General features: G+C 36.8%; 1 protein-coding gene across 1 annotated transcript; it reads right to left on the reverse strand.

Annotated features, from left to right (window-relative positions):
- Positions 1-8520: 8520 nt before the first annotated feature.
- st8sia3 (ST8 alpha-N-acetyl-neuraminide alpha-2,8-sialyltransferase 3) lies at positions 8521-20286 on the reverse strand. Its single transcript, XM_058060864.2, has 5 exons — positions 19900-20286; positions 15863-15892; positions 14181-14300; positions 13519-14076; positions 8521-10540 (listed from the first exon to the last, which is right to left on the reverse strand). The coding sequence occupies exons 1-5, from the start codon at positions 20061-20063 to the stop codon at positions 10258-10260; spliced, it is 1155 nt and encodes a 384-aa protein (XP_057916847.2). The 5' UTR covers positions 20064-20286; the 3' UTR covers positions 8521-10257.
- Between the last annotated feature and the right edge of the window lie 227 nt (positions 20287-20513).

A 20513-nucleotide genomic window follows, 5' to 3' on the forward strand; every position in this document is an offset into this window, starting at 1 on the left:
TGTGTTGAGTCAGAGTAGTATTTCAGGGTTCATTCAGTGGGTATTCAGGAGCCTAATTTAACCCCTCTCTCGGAGTTCATGTTTAACAGTTGCTCCATGACTCCACCCCCAGCAAACTGAAACTGGACTTTGAGGTAACATTGAGTCGGTTTTTGCTTTATTATGAAACATTCAGTAGGTACAGCTTACATAGCATTTTTTGTTAAAGTTAGTACACTACGCTGTGTGCTTGTTTTTTCTGGTGAACCTTTCAGAAAATATGTTTTTCCTCTCCAAACGTGCATATGTTCTTGAGTGTAAAGATTGAGTAAGGACCTCAAACAATGCACAACGATGAGCCAATTCAAGAAACAATACAAGCAGTTGATGTTTGCTAAATACTTGGATGAAGCGTCTTGAACCAGTCATGATGTGCTATATATATCATTATATTGACACTTACTATTGTACGGTCATATCACCTCGTACTTTGGTACGAGGTGCATTATTATTTACAAAAAAAACCCAAAAGAAAAACCTTAAACTGTATTATGGAAAGCAGGAAGTGAACAAATATAACAGTTACTGATTGTAAAAGTACCAGATGGAGGGGTAGGATTTAATGAGCTTTGCTTCTTCCTACTCCTTTTGGACATGTGGAACTGTGAACTGATTATGTGATGCATTCAATTGTAATCTGATGTTTAAATGAAATAAAACCATTACCATTACCACTCTGCAACAGGATTCCACAATAATGGAGAGCAGTGAAGCATGCGACTATATTCAAGAGTAAAATTGTATGTTTAGTATGATACATATCATACCCCCCCCCGCCCCTTGAGAGTTCACCATGCCCCTCCAGGGAGGGCCCACCTCACCACCACACTATTGGGGGTATATTGGGGACTCTAAATTGTGGTGTAAAAATGAGTATGTATAGTTACCTGACCACCAGTCCAGTGTGGAGTAGGATCAAACACATTTGTGACCCTAAACAAAAGAAGAGAAAAATACCAAATAAATGTATTGATAGATAGTCGTATAAAAACCAACATAATACAAATGGGACATGGGACGTGGAGGAGATACTGCATGAGCGAAAATGTAAGGGTGTCTTCACCCAACAAACACAAACACAACAAACAGCGACAAAAATAGTCCTTCTTCCAAATTAAATGGGCTCTAGCTATATATATATTTCTATATGCTTCCTACATACAAAGTTTAATTGAAATCTGCATTGTGATTGTTATGTAATCCGGCTAATTAACTAACCAATTAAGGGGTAAAAAAAAACAATAATAAATAATAATAATCACCTTTCCACTTTTATCTGAATTGGAGGAAATAACAGCATTTTTTCCATCTTATTCATCAACCTACCTTTATGTAGTTTCATGTAGTTTGATTTTACCATATACTGTGTGTCACTGTTGGCCCAGATGGATTTCCGAAACTCTTTTGAGAAACAATCCATCTGGTGTGTCAGATTAAGATGTCCCCATTCTAAAGCCTCCCTGCTCTAATTGTAAGGAAACATTGTACAAAGAGTTAAAAAGATGAGCAAAGGATCACAAAAAAACCTATTATGACTATAATCTACTTCTTTTCCTTCAAGAAACAGAAGCTCCAAAGCCTAAAATTAACCTTGATCATGCAGTTATCACTTGAACACACCCTTTACTCACATCCGCTGACAAGGAATGAATTAATAGGATGTACTATTACACCGTCTTTAGAATCTTCACCATTTTTTGTCTCTCTTTAATTGGTTTCTCCTGAAAATTGCCCAAAAAGAACAAAAAAAATGACCCCTTTAAAGTGCTCTGAGCTCGGGTGATAAGAAGGATGAGGAAGGGACGCAAAGAGGCAAGATGGAGGAGGAGCAGGGTGGGTAGTTGGGCAGATGTTGCTTTGTTTAAAGACTGTTGTGTAATTAAGGGCAGAGGAACAGAAGCCTGACCCATTTTCTTCTTTTGATCAGCTGTCAGAGAGCCAGGCAGGGGGTCTTCTGAGGGACAACCTGTCTGCCTGGTTCCTCTTCAGAAGTTTTGTCTCTTTTGCAGAGAAAAGACTGGAGCCGATTGGATAATTGCTGCTACATGTTGATTCAAAACGAACTCAGTGGGAGTGAAGTGAAGACAGTTGAGCACGGGACCAAAATCGGTGAGTAATTGACATGTCCACTCCAAACCTTCCTGCTAGTTTCTCCAATTTCAGATCAACATTTGCAATAAATATGACTGCATTCAATTCAGCTGCAGAAGCCTCTCTCTTTAATTGCCATTGTTCAGGAAGAACACATTGAAAGTATAAAATGAAAACTCACTGACGAACAAAAGGCACAAAACACAACTATGGTGTGTTTAAGGCTCGTTGACATAAAACATAAACATGTACAAATTGTGTGCTTTTTTTTTAATAGTGTTTTTTTTTTTCATTTTACCTGTATGAGTTTTCACATTTCAACAAAAAACATCCAAACCAACAGCCGTGAATGCTGAATCCACTGAAATATATGATGTAAACTGCAGTGGAAATTGGAGCACATATGATAAATACATACCATGAGGTGGGTGGAAGCTGAACGGGAATGAGACATGATGAATGGGAGCATGATGAGGCCCTATGGTGGTAAAAGAAATTGGGAGATGAAGCTGAAAAGAACCGGGTGGAGGGATGATGCAGAGTGGGTGGGAGGGGGTGGGGGTATAAGGTGGAGGGGGAAGGCCCGAGGACCAGGGGTTGAGGAGGAGCAGCTGTTGTGGGAGGAAGAAGAGGCGGAGAAGGAAGTGGCAGAGATTGGTAACAATGTGGCGATGGAAACTAAACTGCTGATGCCACTTTCAGCCGCAATACACCCCCCCCCTCACCCGAAAAAATGCATAGATTGGTCACTGTGGTGTAGAACGCTTCCTTTGGTTGTATCTTTATTTTAATATCTTTTTTCTCATTTTTCCTCATTGTACAAGCTACAAAATATACTGTCTCTTCCATCATCAGTCTTTTGCTCCATATTCTTGATTTTTTTTGAGGCCATGATTTTTCTCTCAACAGCTTATTTTTTTCCCCACTTAGAATTATTGAAGAAAAACACACATAAGGAAAAGTCACAATTTTGCAGTCGCAGTATTACCAATTGCAGGCGATACAGTGGACCATCACATGTTATAAATGTAACCACTGTTTAAAATGCCCACCGTTTGTCTTCACGCTTCACTGATAAAATGAAGATTTCACGCCTTGTGTTCCTTGAACACATCATACTGTAATTTCTACAGTCTGTAGCATCTGAGTACCTCCAGAATATATATTTATACTGCAAATGTGTTTAATAAGTATGTAAAGCATATTTCAGCACCTGGCTTGCATCATGAGTGAAAAATGCCAACTAAAGAGAGGAGATGAATCTAATCTAAAAATTAACTTTTATTATTCATTTGAACATGCATCAGATTACAATTGAATGCATCACATAATCAGTTCACAGTTCCACATGTCCAAAAGTAGTAGGAAGAAGCAAAGCTTATTAAATCCTACCCCTCCATTTGGTACTTTTACAATCAGTAACTGTTACATTTGTTCACTTCCTGCTTTCCATAATACAGTTGAAGTTTTTTTTTTTTAATAATGCACCTCTTACCGAAGTAGGTATTTTATTGCAAATACTGATCTGAAATGAAAGGGAAAGTCAACTTCAAGCAAGCAGGAGGGATATTTTATGAGAGTATCAATTACTCTCACTATAACCCCTGCAAAAAGCATGGATCGAATGTTACAAGAATTTACTGTACTAAAAACAGTTTGTTTGCATGTATGAGCACCCCCCCTGTTGAAAACACAACTTAACTGAAATTAATTGCAATCTATCAGTCTAGAAAAAGGTTATAAATCCATTTCTAAAGCTTTGGGACTCCAGCAAACCACACTGAGAGCCACTGGGTGAGATCGAGACAACCAGTCTCATCGACTCGACGCAGACCGTCGTGAGTTATGGGTAACAACTTCCCAGGAGTGGCCTGCCAATCAAAATTACCCCAAGAGTGCAGCAATGAGTCATCCAAGAGGTCACAAAAGACCCCACGACAACATCCAAGGTACTGCAGGCCTCACTTGTCTCAGTTGAAGTGACTCCATCATAAGAAAGTCCAAGATGTTTTGCCATAAAACAACTTGAAGACCATTGGGAAAATACTGATGAGAAAATTAACATTTAACTAACAGTAAAATATGGTGGTGGTAGTGTGATGTCTGGGGCTGTTTGATTTAAATGTCCAATTTAGCTGCATTGAAATACATTATATAAAAATGTTTCTGTATTATTCTGTATGTACACTTCAAACATAGTATTTAATGATGTTTCTATTTTTCACTAATGACTTTTTTGTTGTGTATAGTATGGCATTTTTCAAATGTGGTCCCAACCAGCAAGTGGAGTAGTCCAGCTCCAGTTATTATTATTAGGCCTTATCTGATATCAAATAGTGAACTGTGAGAGGAGTCACTGGATATGGAAGTCAATGTTTGGTCACTTTGTTGCTACTTGCCGACACAAAGGCAGATTAGCTGGCCGACTGTTGAGATAATCAATAGCCTGTTTATTTACACTCAGTTCGGAGTCATGTTGCTCAACCACAAAAAGGGGAAAATCAAGACATATTATGTGTATTTCGGTCATTTTTATTATTTAGATTTTTTTAAACATAACTACTGAGGCCACATTTGTCCCGGTGAGTTGTGTTCAATGCGGCAGATTGTAAAATGGGAATAAAGCTTCAGGTTGATCGGGACATTTTATCCTCCTGCTATCCTCTCTCTCTTTCTGTGTCTCTGTCCCGGGCCATCTGCTGTGAGCCGAGCAGCAGTATTGATCTGCAGCTTTGTGCTGGAGACCACATGCTAATCTATAGCGTTAGTGACAAACACGGCTCTGCTTTGCTTTGCATCTGTCCCACTGAATCTGGCTCTCTTTTTTTTCCCCTCCGTATAACCACTGTCATGCTTTGGCCCCTCTCGCTCTCTTTCTGACCGAGCATTTTTTGGGACGGGTTGCCATCTGTCCGCCTGTAAACTCATCTCCATCCTCCTGCAGTGGTTGGGTGCTGAGTTCCGTTCCATGTGTTCTGGTGTTTGATGGCGGCCATTTGTAGTTTGAGAGATTACCACAATGGAGTATAGTTAGGGAAAAAACACATGTGGGTCCATCTTTGATGATGTCATTATGGCTAGGTGTTATGTTTGTGTTCATTTTGTTTCATGAATCTATTTTCATATGGACATATAAAACCATATCTGCATATACATGCTCTATATTTATTCTTTAAATTTGAATTGACATGCAATCCCAATCTTCATATACTATATTCATGTTCATTTTTAGATCATTTGTTATGCTTTTATTATGCAATTATTTGAAAACACACTATATTGGTCTCATGTAAATAGTGTATCATTATACTATCCATCCGTCTTTGTGCTCTGAGACAACAGTGAGGAAAATAAGAAAACCTCTCCTCCTTGCACCGTCCTCCTCCTCCTCCTCCTCCTCCTCCACTCGCAGCCCCTCCTCTTTCTTCTTTATTCTCTCCCAATCTTTTCAAACTTTTCAGACCTGCTGCCTCTTTTGTTGCGGTTCTGTTAGCCATGAAATCAGCTATTAATGACAACACAATGGCCGCGTGCAGAGTCGCCCGCTGTATTCAAATGTGACCACACGCCATCGTCACTTGTGTGTCCAAGTCTAAATAAACACTCACTTAAGTGCTTTTCATCTCTCACTATATGAATTATTAGCTTCAGCGTCTTTTGGCCAAGCTGCAAGCAAAAGGGTTAGGTTAAAGTTATGTTAGCGTTCTATTTGTAAATGATTTTTTTTAATATACATATAAGTTCATGGGGCTGTCCAAAGATATTGGCCTGTGGCACATTGTAAGAATAAAATCAAACAAAAAAAAGCTTAAATGTTTAAAAAATATATGCCAAAAATGTCAAAATGGTTATTCTTTTCAAACAGAACTGTCTGTAAATGCATCGTAACACACCTCATACACACCTGGTATGCCAGAGAATAAGAAGACATAGCAGGAGGTATCTGGCATCATGTCTTCAGACCCCAAAAGAGACACTGTTTTCAAAGCGAATGTTTTAAAATTAAAAACAACAGAAAGACATTTGTCATTTGTTGATCAAAACATATTTACTTTGTTTTTCATATTTTTTGTCTCTCGTGTTATTATTCTCTCCTACAGCGTTCCACTACAATTACAAGCACATGCGTCATGGCCAGTTATGCGACATTTGCACATTCAAATACTGAGTTGGTTCTTCCCTGAATTTTGGATCTCTGAAAAATCAATGCGGAAAAAAACAACACATTATTTTATATATTTATTTATTTTATAGTTTCACTGTGAAAATTTGAAAACTGCGTAACTAGAAATTACGATTATGAGACTACATTGAATTATTGCTAGTTTTATACTCACTGTTCTTGACAGGGTGTCGACTACTGTCTAATATTACACACTAAACACTTACAAAAGGCCTTTTGATATTTTATGAAAACACATATTTGCCCTTCAAGTGTAATTATTGTTACTGTAAAACGCGCCCAGAAATTAACACAGCATTAATAAACTCCCAAATTTTAATTGTGTAGTTGGGTAATTCTGGTTCCTGGTGGATGACTGAAAAAATACATTTTTGTATTTATCACCCGAGGTTCGTCAATGGCGCCCAAATTGCCAGGCTTTCTCGCGAGGCGGAGCTTAACGATGCAATGTTTTAGGTCCCACAACTGAACAAAAGGCCATGCACGATGGTTTTTGAAAGCAGCATCACCTATATGGCCAGTTATGCGATGTTTAAACAAAAAAAAACTTAAATGTTTAAAAAATATATGCCAAAAATGTCAAAATGGTTATTCTTTTCAAATGACTCCAAATGTAACGGCATATAATTTTGCAGGTGTTGCAATATTTCTAGTAAATATAATAAATCAATATACATTTTACTTACTTTACATTTTACTTTTTTGTTTTATAGCAATTAAATACTAAAATAGTTATTAAATACATATTAAATACATCCCTTCTATGCAAACCCATTTTGGCCTCACAGGCCTCACATGCATGCATACACACGTAGCGTACAGTATGTTTCAGTATACATTACAGGGAACATGACCACAGGCAGAAAGAGCTCATGCTAATTCAGATCAATAATAGTGATTAATTTTCACAAGAGTTTCCTTCCAGTGAACGTCACGGTGATCTGAGGGTGGAGCATAATGTGGCATAAAAATTCAATCTGAACACGTTTCAATACATAAATGGGTCCAACTGTTAAGTGGAACTTTATATATATATATATATATATATATATATATATATATATATATATAAAGGTAACTTAAATATGCCAAAATATGAAGAGGAATTATTAAAAGGGCAAAGTTAGGTTTAAAGCAAGCACAGAGTCGTCATTCATTAACTAAAGAATCAAAGGTGGTGTCGGGGAGGAACATTCACTCTCCTCCTTTTTACATGATTATTTCATGTCCTCTGGAGTGTTGCTCTTTTCATCATAACGTTTGATTCACCTCATTGATTTCCTCTCGGGCCTGAAGACCTACAATCGGTACGTAAACTGCAGATTGAGGCTCTCCCTGGCTTTTCAAACTTTTGATCAAAGAGGAGAAAAAGAAGTCAAATAAACAGCAGGAAGGAAGTATCATTAATTCATAATTCTACAAGGTTGAATTAGAAATGACAACAGATTAAAAATGACTTTTATTACTAATAATCAATGATATGCTGCTTTTTAAAACTTTTTTTAAATTTCTATTGCTAGGTGGTTAAATCCAGAGGTTGACCCTTTCATTTTTTTTTCACCAGATGCTGACATCAATCAGCGAGATGGAAGGGGTCAAAGGTCAGAGGTCAGTCTCCCTTGGCGCACGCCTTTTGACCTCTCTCATTTGCATCCCCGCTGACCTACACTACAAGGCTTTTGTCTTGTCTATGTGTTTTCGCTCAGGCAATTCATACTGTCTGTGAAACATTTGGAGCATTTCTTTACGTTTCAACTGTATTAAAAAGCAGCATTTCTACGAAACTACACTTTCTGTGAATGCACATAATTTTTTTTGTCCTCCGTTTGCTTATATTTACTTTGCTGATTAAATATCTCGGTGTATGTTGACTCTGCATTTCCTTTTGTAGTTTTTTTCCCAGATGGGAAAACTGGGTCAGGTACTGGGTCAGTACCCATGTCTGATGGCTGGTCGGCAGATCTGGCATTTTATTTTAGTGGTGGCTTTTCCTTCATGCTGTCAGAAAAAAAGCATATTTAAAAGCAATTCTATTTTTTAAAAGTAGCACAAATTATTTTTCTCACGTCTGTCTGGTTTTAAAACAGGCTCTTGGGACACTTCCTGTATTGCTGTTACAATACCCCCAAGAATGCATAATAAGGAATCTTTCATCTTCACACATTCTTAAATGAAAAGGCCTTCTACAGCATGGATGGCAAAGTTTTATTCCAAAATACATGAAGCACATTCAGGGAAAAAAATGTCACTATTTATGCATTAAATGCATTAGGGATGTCCGAAAACCAATATGCTGATATTGTACAAATATCAATTTCCGATACCGATACCAGCCGATACCGATATGTGTAACATTTTTTTAATATCGGTTTTCATGAAAGGGAAAAAAATGTGACAGATAATTATCATTATCCATAATTTATATGTATATGTGTATTACAAAAATAAAATTAGCAAATTAGGAACATGAAATAAACAGAATATAAACTGACTCTGAATCTTCATTTACAAAGAAATTTATTAATGGAAAAAGTAAAACAAGAAATAAAAAATACGTAGTTCTTGTTAGAGACGTTTCTTGTAACTGAAACTTGAAAGGTCCATACGTTCATATTTAATGCTTATTATTCCCACTTATGCTGCCAATTGTTACATGTCACATGACTTGAATGTTGACAATTGCCGCATCTAATACTGCCACAGTATTTGAACCATGATTCCCAGCGCATCCTGACACTCTGCTAACACTGATATGCCACAAAATGTGTGGAAAAACACGGTGTGATATGTAGTATTCTTATACATTGATGAGTCAATAGCCACCGTATTTGTAGTGGACCGCCATAAATAATTTTGGACCGCCACAAATAGATTTGGTGCTACCTGTTCGCCATGGCTCATAAACACATTGTAGTTGGAACTGTCTGGAAATGCATCGTAACACACCTTTTAGACACCTGGTATGCCAGAGAATAAGAAGACGTAGCAGGAGGTATCTGGCATCATGTCTTCAGAGCGCAAAAGAGACACTGTTTCAAAGTGACTGTTTTAACATAAAAACAACAGAAAGACATGACAGAAGAGGGTCATTTGTTGATCAAAACATATTTACTTTTTCATATTTTTTGTCTCTCGTGTTATTGTTCTCTCCTACAGCGTTCCACTACAATTAGAAGCACATGTGTCATGGCCAGTTATGCGACATTTGCACATTCAAATACTGAGTTGGTTCTTCCCAGAATTTTGAATCTCTGAAAAATCAATGCGAAAAAAAAACAATTTATATATTGATTTATTTAATAGCGTTTCACTGCGAAAATGTAAAAACTGCATAACTAGAAATTATAATTATGTGACTACATTGAATTATTGCTAGTTTTATACTCACTGTTCTTGACAGGGTGTTGACTTCTGTCTAATATTACACACTAAACACTTACAAAAGGCTTTTTGATATTTTATAAAAACACATATTTGCCCTTCAAGTGTTGTGTAATTATTGTTACTGTAAAATTAACACTGCATTAATAAACTCCAAAATTGTAACTGTGTAGTTGGGTAATTCTGGTTCCTGGTGGATGACTGAAAAAATACATTGTTGTATTTATCACCCGAGGTTCATCAATGGCGCCCAAATTGCCAGGCTTTCTCGCAAGGCGGAGCTTAACGATGCAATGTTTTAGGTCCCACAACTGAACAAAAGGCCATGCACGATGGTTTTTGAAAGCAGCATCACCTAAAGAGCTGCAGCTCCCGTGTGTGTTTGACTGACCAACACAGCTTGATAGTGATGGGCTCTGCAGTCTTCTGCTAAAATAGCACAGTTTCACTGTACTGCCGAGATCGTGTTGTTGTGAAAACCACATTTATCAGTCCTTGCCTGACCGGTTCCTTTTGTGGCTTGAGACAACTGAAATAGTCGGACACCTCCTGCAGTTTGATGTCTAAGCGCAGTGGGAGAGGCTGAGCTTCAGCAGTCCCTCGGTGTGCATCTTATAGAGGAGTTTGAACTCAGCAGGTAGTTGATGTGCCTCCTGCCATTTGGTGGTGAACTTGGTGCCCTTCTTGTCGTAGTAGTGATACGGTAGCTCCTTCCCCGTGTTAGGGTCCCAGCCGAAAGGCCAGAAGCCGTACAGGTGGATTTGGTCGCACATAGAAGACGCCAGCGTGTACATCAGGATGCCGGTGCTCAGACGCTTTGGCGACAGTTGCTTGGTTTTCCAATAGCTGTAGCGAGAGGGAAAATCAAATCATAATCATATTAATTCTGTTAATAATGAATATAATTATATATATTATAAAATATAATTAATTATATTAATCATAGGGCTGCACGGCGGACTAGTGGTTAGCGCGCAGACCTCACAGCTAGGAGACCAGGGTTCAATTCCACCCTCGGCCATCTCTGTGTGGAGTTTGCATGTTCTCCCCGTGCATGCGTGTGTTTTTTCCGGGTACTCCGGTTTCCTCCCACATTCCAAAAACATGCTAGGTTAATTGGCGACTCCAAATTGAATGTGAATGGTTGTTTGTCTATATGTGCCCTGGGATTGGCTGGCCACCAGTCCAGGGTGTACCCCGCCTCTCGCCCGAAGACAGCTGGGATAGGCTCCAGGAAAATGAATGAATGAATGAATATTAATCATAATATATAAAAAATACAGAATACTATAATTGGGAATCTGTACCGAAACTCTCTTAATGCCACCAAACGATTTATAAACGCAATATTTTTGTAATTAGAGCATAGAAAACATTACCCAATAATATATTTAATAAGATAATATTGCTATAAATGTGTTCCCTCGGTGGACAGGAAGTGATGTCGGGGTTCAAAGTTCAGTTTAAGCTTGACATAGCTACCATGGAATTATTGTGCCTGCTGTGAGATAATTCAAACCTGTAATAAAAGCCTGTTGTTCTGGCTATCACTAATGGTGGTTGCGTCATTGCTGACACCTAATGACCAGTGTAGAATACTGCATATCATCAACGTCTTTGAATGCATAATTTGAATGCCTAATATTTCTATTTTAGTTTATTAATTAGTTAATTAATTAGTTTAATTAGTTTATTAATTTTGGTTAAAAAATAAGTAACATTTGCTTAAATATGCATATGTTTTAATAAAGGCTGTCAAATGATGATTAATCACACATTTGAAATTAATTCATCATGATTAATCTCCAAATTGTCCATAGGTATGAATGTGAGTGTGAATGGTTGTTTGTCCATATGTGCCCTGTGATTGGCTGGCAAGCAGTCCAGGGTGTATTTTACACTGTATTTAATGAATAGAAAGATAAATGATAGGACAGGATGATATATATATATGATATATGATATATATATCTGAATGTATTAACTCTAAATTAGCTCTAAATGAACTGAATATGTCAATCAAGTTAAAAGGTGCCATAAAAAATCTGTTTGTTTAGCACTAGTCTCTTTAAGAGTAGCAGAATCACACTTTAAACCGTGTTATGAAGGGTTGCGTTCAAAGACATCCTGTAAATTAAGGTGTTTTCAGTGAGTGTTAAGAATATCCCCTTCATGTTTATTTACACACACACACACACACACACACACACAAAGGACTGTAAAGCCATTTTTGTGGTGTTCATCGTGTCCCTGAACGCATCTCGTATTCTTGTAATGAGAAAGAGGACTTTTCCATTTACCACCAATCACATTAATAAGAGTTGTTAAAAAAAACTCAAACACCATGTCTTCAGTCTTCCCCAACGATGCACAGTTCTTGAGGAAACTCTTCAAACTGGCCTCAACAAAAGGCTCTCTGCAAGTGGCAGAGGTGCTGAAAGCCGCCTGAGCTGCTTAAAGTGTGCTAATACTTTCCCAGCAGGTAGAGTTAATGGGCTTGGTGAAGATTAGGCTACTGTAAGAGTGGCCCATTCGGCGACTACAACACTAAGCAGCAGACTCAAATCCCTCTCTGCACAGTTTCAGCTTGGTGCCGTACCTTTCACTAAACAGCAGTTTCCTTTTAATCTGGCTTTGGAGCTTAAATCTGTTCTTTGCCGCACACACACACACACACACACAATACAACTGCGTGATAGTTTCGGATTGTAAAGTCAAATAATGACGTGCAGTCTGCAGTTGTTGAAAAAATGATGTTAATTACACAAAATGACATATACCCCCAGCATTGCAGAAATATGACTTAGTTATGACTTAGTTATATAATTATACATCGTTATCCACCACTGCCTTAATCCTCTTGGGCATGGGGTTCACCAGGACTGCACAGGTTGTTACTTGACTCCTTCGTGATGACATCAGAGATCTGGTGGATGTCTGATATCTTGCACTTGATGTCCCACGAGTGTTAAATTAGTCACTCCATCACCTTCACCTTCCACTTGGAAGTGTTTGGGATCCTTATTATGTAGGAAAACTGAGAATTCACGTTTCATTCAAGCAGCAGCACTCATGCAGCCCTGCTGCTTGGTGTTGCCAGGTATTCATCCAATAACGGCTGTCTATTGAGTCATTTTCAGTGGGTAATACATCGATACTGCGTGATAAGTACAGTACATACAATTATCACATACTACAGTATTAATTGGCCCTGTACCCTAGAAACCGCCCATGAATGATACGGGAAAATGCAGAAATGATACTGTGTCAAAGCCCAGGGCAGTGATACTGATAAAATATAGAGTTTAACCATGTCCAGTATCAGCCCCCGTAGCTGTCCACTCAGAGCGAGCTGCTCTGGTATTGTGCCCGTGAAACAACCAATCAGAGAACAGCACACGAGTGCTTAGTGCCTAGTGCTTCTCCAGTCACCAAAAAACCCAAACTTGATTAATGGAACTTTAATTGTCAGACATTGATAAGATAAGACTGTTGATAAAATATTATTGTTGAAATATTTTTGCAATGATTGTGTTTACACTGTTTAGATATAATACATGTAATAAACTGAACATTTTCTGTAAACAAAAAGGTATTTTGATTAAATAGTACGTGATAATAAGCTCATGATTAAATAGTACGTGATAATAAGATCATCACATGGTTTGTCTGGTATCAGGCCCAGTATCATGCCCCCGCGTGCCAGTATAAGCCCTCGACCTTCAGGCTGATACTGACACTTGGGAGCAGGATACCTGGCCTGATACCAGACAAACCATGTGATAATCTATAAGTATCATTGTTAACGACGGTGCTGGTCTTACTTGTTTATGTGCTGCATGATGTTTCCAGGCCAGGCCAGCTGGACCTTCAGCTGACCCCGATGTTCCACAAAGAAGTCCACCAGTGTCCTGGTCACTGTGGCTGACGTGTGGAAGAAGAATGCTGGTATCCACAGAATGGCACCATCCAGCTTCTTCAAGCTCAGGAAGAAGTTATTCCTGTCCTGCACAGTCAATAGGTTGTTGTAGTATTTTTCTAAGATACTCGGGTTAAAAGTTGTCATGTTGGTGCGCCGGCCAACATCTCTCTTGAAGAGCTCCGTCGGGGCAAAATTGCATCGGAAGACAAAGTCGAATTTCTCAATCTGGGCGCCACATCGGGAGCCGGTGAGGATGCCGCTGTTGCCGACGACGGCGCAGACGTTGTAGCGCTTGTTAAGAATGGGAGAAACATCCGGGAGAAGAGAGCGGAAGTTCTCGCCGATGGAATAGACGTACTTGTGGCTGGAGTAGTCATAATGCATCAGCTGGCCAATCCGTACGGAATCGTGGGTCAGTGTGAAGTTGCGAGGAATGTCGATGTACTGAGAGATCTCTTTCCTGAAAGAAGCAGAAAATGACAGGAAGGTACGTCAATATATGGTATAGTGACCATATATGTTACTTTACCCAACGAAGTACTGGGATTATTTAGCCAAACTTACCTCAGTTGGATGAATGCTGTACTGTTGTATCTCCATTTAGACGAGTTCTGCAGGTCCTCACTAAGAGCATTAGTGAGTGGTGTGAAAGCCGGATCCAAATACTTCAGTGCCAGCTGGGAGCTATAGTACATGGGGGAGGGGTGAAAAGTCATTATGTAAATATCATACTGTGTATACATATATATATATGTATATACATATATATAGGGTCAGGCAAAATGATCTGACACATTTGTAGGTTAAATAAAAGGCAAATAAAGCAAAAGTACATATAATGCCATTGTTTTTTGTTATATGTACTATATGTAATCATTATATGTACTTTTCAAAAATAAAAACACTTTTAATTGCTGACTCCAAATTGTCCATAGGTATGAATGTGAGTGTGAATGGTTGTTTGTCTATATGTGCCCTGTGATTGGCTGGCGACCAGTCCAGGGTGTACCCCGCCTCTCGCCCGAAGACAGCTGGGATAGGCTATAGCACCACCTGTGACCCTTGTGAGGAAAAGCGGTAGAAAATGAATGAATGAATATATACATATACGTATATAGGGTCAGGCAAAAGGATCTGACACATTTGTAGGTTAAATAAAAGGCAAATAAAGCAAAAATACATATAATGCCATTTTGCTTTGTTTCTTTTATTTGCAATATTAGTGACTGTTGTAATTATTAGATTAGCTTCAACCCTCGAACCCTCCCCGTCATTCTCCAGTATGCCTCACACACTTATTAAACACATTTTAAAGTATAAAGATACTCAGCACTAATGAATAATAATGTCAAATGACAGATGGAATATGATATTAAAGGTTAACTTTTTGAACCTAACAGCACTTTTATAAATAATGTTACATTACTGTGAAAAAATGTGCTTTCTGACTACTTTTGGAGGGAAAATTACATTTTATGTACATTTTATGTAACCTGGATAGCAATTCGCGACCAAAAATGGTGCACATTGGCGCGAACTGACCATAGTACTGCACGTCTCATTTACACATGGTTAGGGTAAGCATATTGTTCCCATATAAGTCTATATTTTCTCGCAAAAGAGTCCAGGGAAAAAAGCAGGGAGAAGGCAATAAACCAGAAAAAAGAAGTACAGTTAGTGTAGAAGAGAGAATTGCTGACATCACAGAAAGCCACAAGGGAGATCCAAGAAGCTACAGAAATTACTTAAGATTCCACAACCCCCAATCTGCCTCCTCACAAATTCCTCACTGGCATGCAAAATTGTGCATCACTGCAGGGATAAGTTGTGTGGCTTAACTACCAGCAAGGGGACTAAACTACAGTACAGTACTAACTCAAACTGACTGACATACTGATGTTTTATTGCTGATTGAACGAGCAGAAAGAAAAGACACTGGAGTTTTAGAAGCTGCCAGCATTAAACCATCAGGTTGCAGTAACATGGTGATGGATGGACGTAGGCTTTGTGTCCAACTCCTTAAAACCCAGTCCAAACACTCACTCACTTACATGTGTCAGTACTAAATGAGGTTTTTTGCAGCTTTTGTTTACACAGTCAGAAAGTTACAATACTGAACCAGAATCATTATCACTTGCAATGCAATCTTACTAGTTTTTAAATGAGAATTGTGTGGAAATGTTGCAGAACGTCAGGGAATTTGATTATTGAGTATTCATTCATTCATACAGGCTCTTAGTACTCACCTCAGGTCAGGTTTGCGAGGCGGCCTTTCGCTGCAGGAGGAACAAAAACAAGACTCAAATCAGTCAAATGCAAACACAGTGAAAAAAACACATTCATATTTAATACACACTCCTTGATGTCACACATTCTTTACTCTCATTGCACAGTCATTGCACTACTTTCTCGCAATTGTGCAACATCACAGCAGGAAACGGGTGAGACTTTGTCCACTTTCCACCTGCACACCTTGGTGTTGAAGTCACTCTGAGCATAACCTTGGTCCGCTGTGACAGCCGAGCGAGAGAGAAAATGATTACAGCAGCAGGGGGAATAAATGGAGCTCTTGTACTGTAAATCAGAGTCAAGGGCAGTTTGCTCACCTCCACCACCTTTGCCAGATCAACTGTCTTTTAGCATCACGCTCTGGAGCGTGCATGAAGGATTTCCATCAAAGTGGACTGCAGTCAAGGTGCAAATACACTTCCTCTTTCGACAGGAAATTGGTGACTGTGAGACTGAATTTTGTCCTAAACTAAAAATTATGAGATAAAAACTCATAATTATGAGACAAAAGTCAAAATTATGAGATAAAAAGTCAAAATTATGAGATAAAAGTCGAAATTATGAGATAAAGGTCAAAATTACGAGATAAAAAGACATAACAATGAGATAAAAGTCAAAATTATGTGATAAAAAGTAACAATTATGAGGTAAAAGTCAAAATTATGAGATAAAAAGTCAAAATTATGAGATAAAAAAGACATAACTATGAGATAAAAGTCAAAGTTATGTGATAAAAACTAACAATTATGAGGTAAAAGACAAAATTATGAGATAAAAAGTCAAAATTATGAGATAAAAAGTCAAAATTATGAGATAAAAAGTCAAAATTATGAGATAAAAAAGGCATAACTATGAGATAAAAAGTCAAAATTATGGGATAAAAAGTCATAATTATGAGGTAAAAGCCAAAATTATGAGATAAAAAGTAATAATTATGAGGTAAAAGTCGAAATTATGAGATAAAAAGTCATAATTATGAGGTAAAAGTCAAAATTATGAGATAAAAAGTCAAAATTATGAGATAAAAAAGACATAACTATGAGATAAAAGTCAAAATTATGTGATAAAAAGTAACAATTATGAGGTAAAAGACAAAATTATGAGATAAAAAGTCAAAATTATGAGATAAAAAGTCAAAATTATGAGATAAAAAGTCATAATTACGAGGTAAAAGTCAAAATTATGAGATAAAAAGTCAAAATTATGAGATAAAAAAGACAACTATGAGATAAAAGTCAAAATTATGTGATAAAAAGTAACAATTATGAGGTAAAAGACAAAATTATGAGGTAAAAAGTCAAAATTATGAGATAAAAAGTCAAAATTATGAGATAAAAAAGACATAACTATGAGATAAAAGTCAAAATTATGTGACAAAAAGTAATAATTATGAGGTAAAAGTCAAAATTATGAGATAAAAAGTCAAAATTATGGGATAAAAAGTCATAATTATGAGGTAAAAGTCGAAATTATGATATAGAGGTCAAAATTACGAGATAAAAGTCAAAATGATGTGATAAAAATGAATAATTATGAGGTAAAAGCCAAAATTATGAGATAAAAAGTCAAAATTATGAGATAAAAAGTCATAATTATGAGGTAAAAGTCAAAATTATGAGATAAAAAGTCAAAATTATGAGATAAAAAAGACATAACTATGAGATAAAAGTCAAAATTATGTGACAAAAAGTAATAATTATGAGGTAAAAGTCAAAATTATGAGATAAAAAGTCGTAATTATTAGATAAAAGTCGAAATTATGATATAAAGGTCAAAATTATGAGATAAAAGTCAAAATTACGAGATAAAAAGACATAACAATGAGATAAAAGTCAAAATTATGTGATAAAAAGTAACAATTATGAGGTAAAAGTCAAAATTATGAGATAAAAAGTCAAAATTATGAGATAAAAAAGACATAACTATGAGATAAAAGTCAAAATTATGTGATAAAAACTAACAATTATGAGGTAAAAGACAAAATTATGAGATAAAAAGTCAAAATTATGAGATAAAAAGTCAAAATTATGAGATAAAAAGTCAAAATTATGAGATAAAAAAGGCATAACTATGAGATAAAAAGTCAAAATTATGGGATAAAAAGTCATAATTATGAGGTAAAAGTCGAAATTATGATATAAAGGTCAAAATTATGAGATAAAAGTCAAAATGATGTGATAAAAATGAATAATTATGAGGTAAAAGCCAAAATTATGAGATAAAAAGTAATAATTATGAGGTAAAAGTCGAAATTATGAGATAAAAAGTCATAATTATGAGGTAAAAGTCAAAATTATGAGATAAAAAGTCAAAATTATGAGATAAAAAAGACATAACTATGAGATAAAAGTCAAAATTATGTGATAAAAAGTAACAATTATGAGGTAAAAGACAAAATTATGAGGTAAAAAGTCAAAATTATGAGATAAAAAGTCAAAATTATGAGATAAAAAAGACATAACTATGAGATAAAAGTCAAAATTATGTGACAAAAAGTAATAATTATGAGGTAAAAGTCAAAATTATGAGATAAAAAGTCAAAATTATGGGATAAAAAGTCATAATTATGAGGTAAAAGTCGAAATTATGATATAGAGGTCAAAATTACGAGATAAAAGTCAAAATGATGTGATAAAAATGAATAATTATGAGGTAAAAGCCAAAATTATGAGATAAAAAGTCAAAATTATGAGATAAAAAGTCATAATTATGAGGTAAAAGTCAAAATTATGAGATAAAAAGTCAAAATTATGAGATAAAAAAGACATAACTATGAGATAAAAGTCAAAATTATGTGACAAAAAGTAATAATTATGAGGTAAAAGTCAAAATTATGAGATAAAAAGTCGCAATTATTAGATAAAAGTCGAAATTATGATATAAAGGTCAAAATTATGAGATAAAAGTCAAAATGATGTGATAAAAATGAATAATTATGAGGTAAAAGCCAAAATTATGAGATAAAAAATCATAATTATGAGATAAAAGTACAAAAATTTGCTAAAAGACGCCAGAACTCATTAATAACTCAAAACAAACTTCATACACATCACACATATGACCATAAACTGTCTAGGTGAGGACTTGTACTGAAAATAAGTACTAACAGTACATAAAGTGTAGCAAACATGTACTCAGTAGACCACAATACAGACAAAAAATATTATATATATGTAGTAGCTTTCTTAAAATAAAGGTTGTGTTCAGGGCAAATCTGACTTTTTCTGCTGTTGGCCCAAAACATCCGATACGGCATCCGACCTCGCTGACTTTTTTGCAATCAATCAGGGCTTGGACGTCGGCTCCATTGTATGGTTATTGGTAGAATCCACCGTCCAACTGTGCTTTGTCAAAAAAAAGTGTACATGATGAGGTAGGTCTTCCCATGGAAAGATAATATTTAATATTTATTAATATTAAATTTTTAATTTTTATATGTAACATTTAATTTTAAATTTTTTAATTCTTACATTTGAAAATATATACGTTCTGGCTGTAATTTTAAAGAAAAAGCAAGAAATGAGAGAAGACAACATTTTATATAGTATATATCAGTCTGACAAGTTGGACCCCTTTGATGATAACCACCACCTTTCTGAATAGAAGTAAATAGGAACCAAAATGGCTCATTCATACAGATGGTCCTTGGTTTATGTTTATGTGTTCTATGTCCACTGTTTAATGTAGGTCTGGTTGCCATTTTAATGTTAGCAGGTATTTACTTAGTTTTACACTTGTATGACTGTACAGGTAATAATGGTTTAATGATGATGATATATATGTTTTAACTGATACACATTAAGGATGACATATGCTGCATTGAGTACAGTATGGCAGCATTCAGGCCCGCTATGGAGGACTGAGGCCCTCACCTTGAGCTACAGTGCTACGTCTCATTCAATGAGCAAGATAAAAGAAAACATCCACTAATCATCTCTACCACCTTCACCACCAGGCCGGTAAACACAACACGCACACCCCGGTCTGCACTCACCGGTACCCGGCATGGAACATGTACATCCTGGGTCCCCCGTTCGGTCCATATCTGGGAGTTCCGAGAATGAAATCCTTCTTAATGGACACGTAGCTGATGAAGGACAGGATGAGCAGCGCCACGCTGAACATGACGAGCCCCAACGCGCTGGCGATTCGCACCATAATGTCTTTACCGGATTACAGCATCAGCGGACGGCCAGACCCGGGACGAGGATGCCGGAGGAGAGCGGAGGAGATGCGGACACGAAGGTGGGGGAGGACAAGATGCGGTGTCAGCATGGACGTCATCAGGACGCGGTGTCTTTTTGAAATGCGACATATGGAGACGTTTGCGGGAGAAGAGAAGCAAGGAAAATCGACCATCGATCATCCGTGTATGTTTAGAGGCATCCTCGGTGTGCCATTGTCGTACATAAACCTTAGCGCATAAACATCCCAAACCTTTTTCTTTAGCACGCTGGGGGACATTTCATTAGGTACACCTGCACAGAACACACAGCAAGATGCGCATTTATGCAAATAACTACACATGCGTGGTCATTCGGATGTGGATCGATCCAAATGTTGATAGTAGTATCAATATCAGATATCAGATTTGTATTCTTTGTTGAG

This window comes from Doryrhamphus excisus, linkage group LG10 (assembly GCF_037039965.1).
Source record: "Doryrhamphus excisus strain RoL-2023G ecotype Guam linkage group LG10, RoL_Dexc_Guam_v1.1, whole genome shotgun sequence".
Classification (NCBI taxonomy): domain Eukaryota; kingdom Metazoa; phylum Chordata; class Actinopteri; order Syngnathiformes; family Syngnathidae; genus Doryrhamphus; species Doryrhamphus excisus.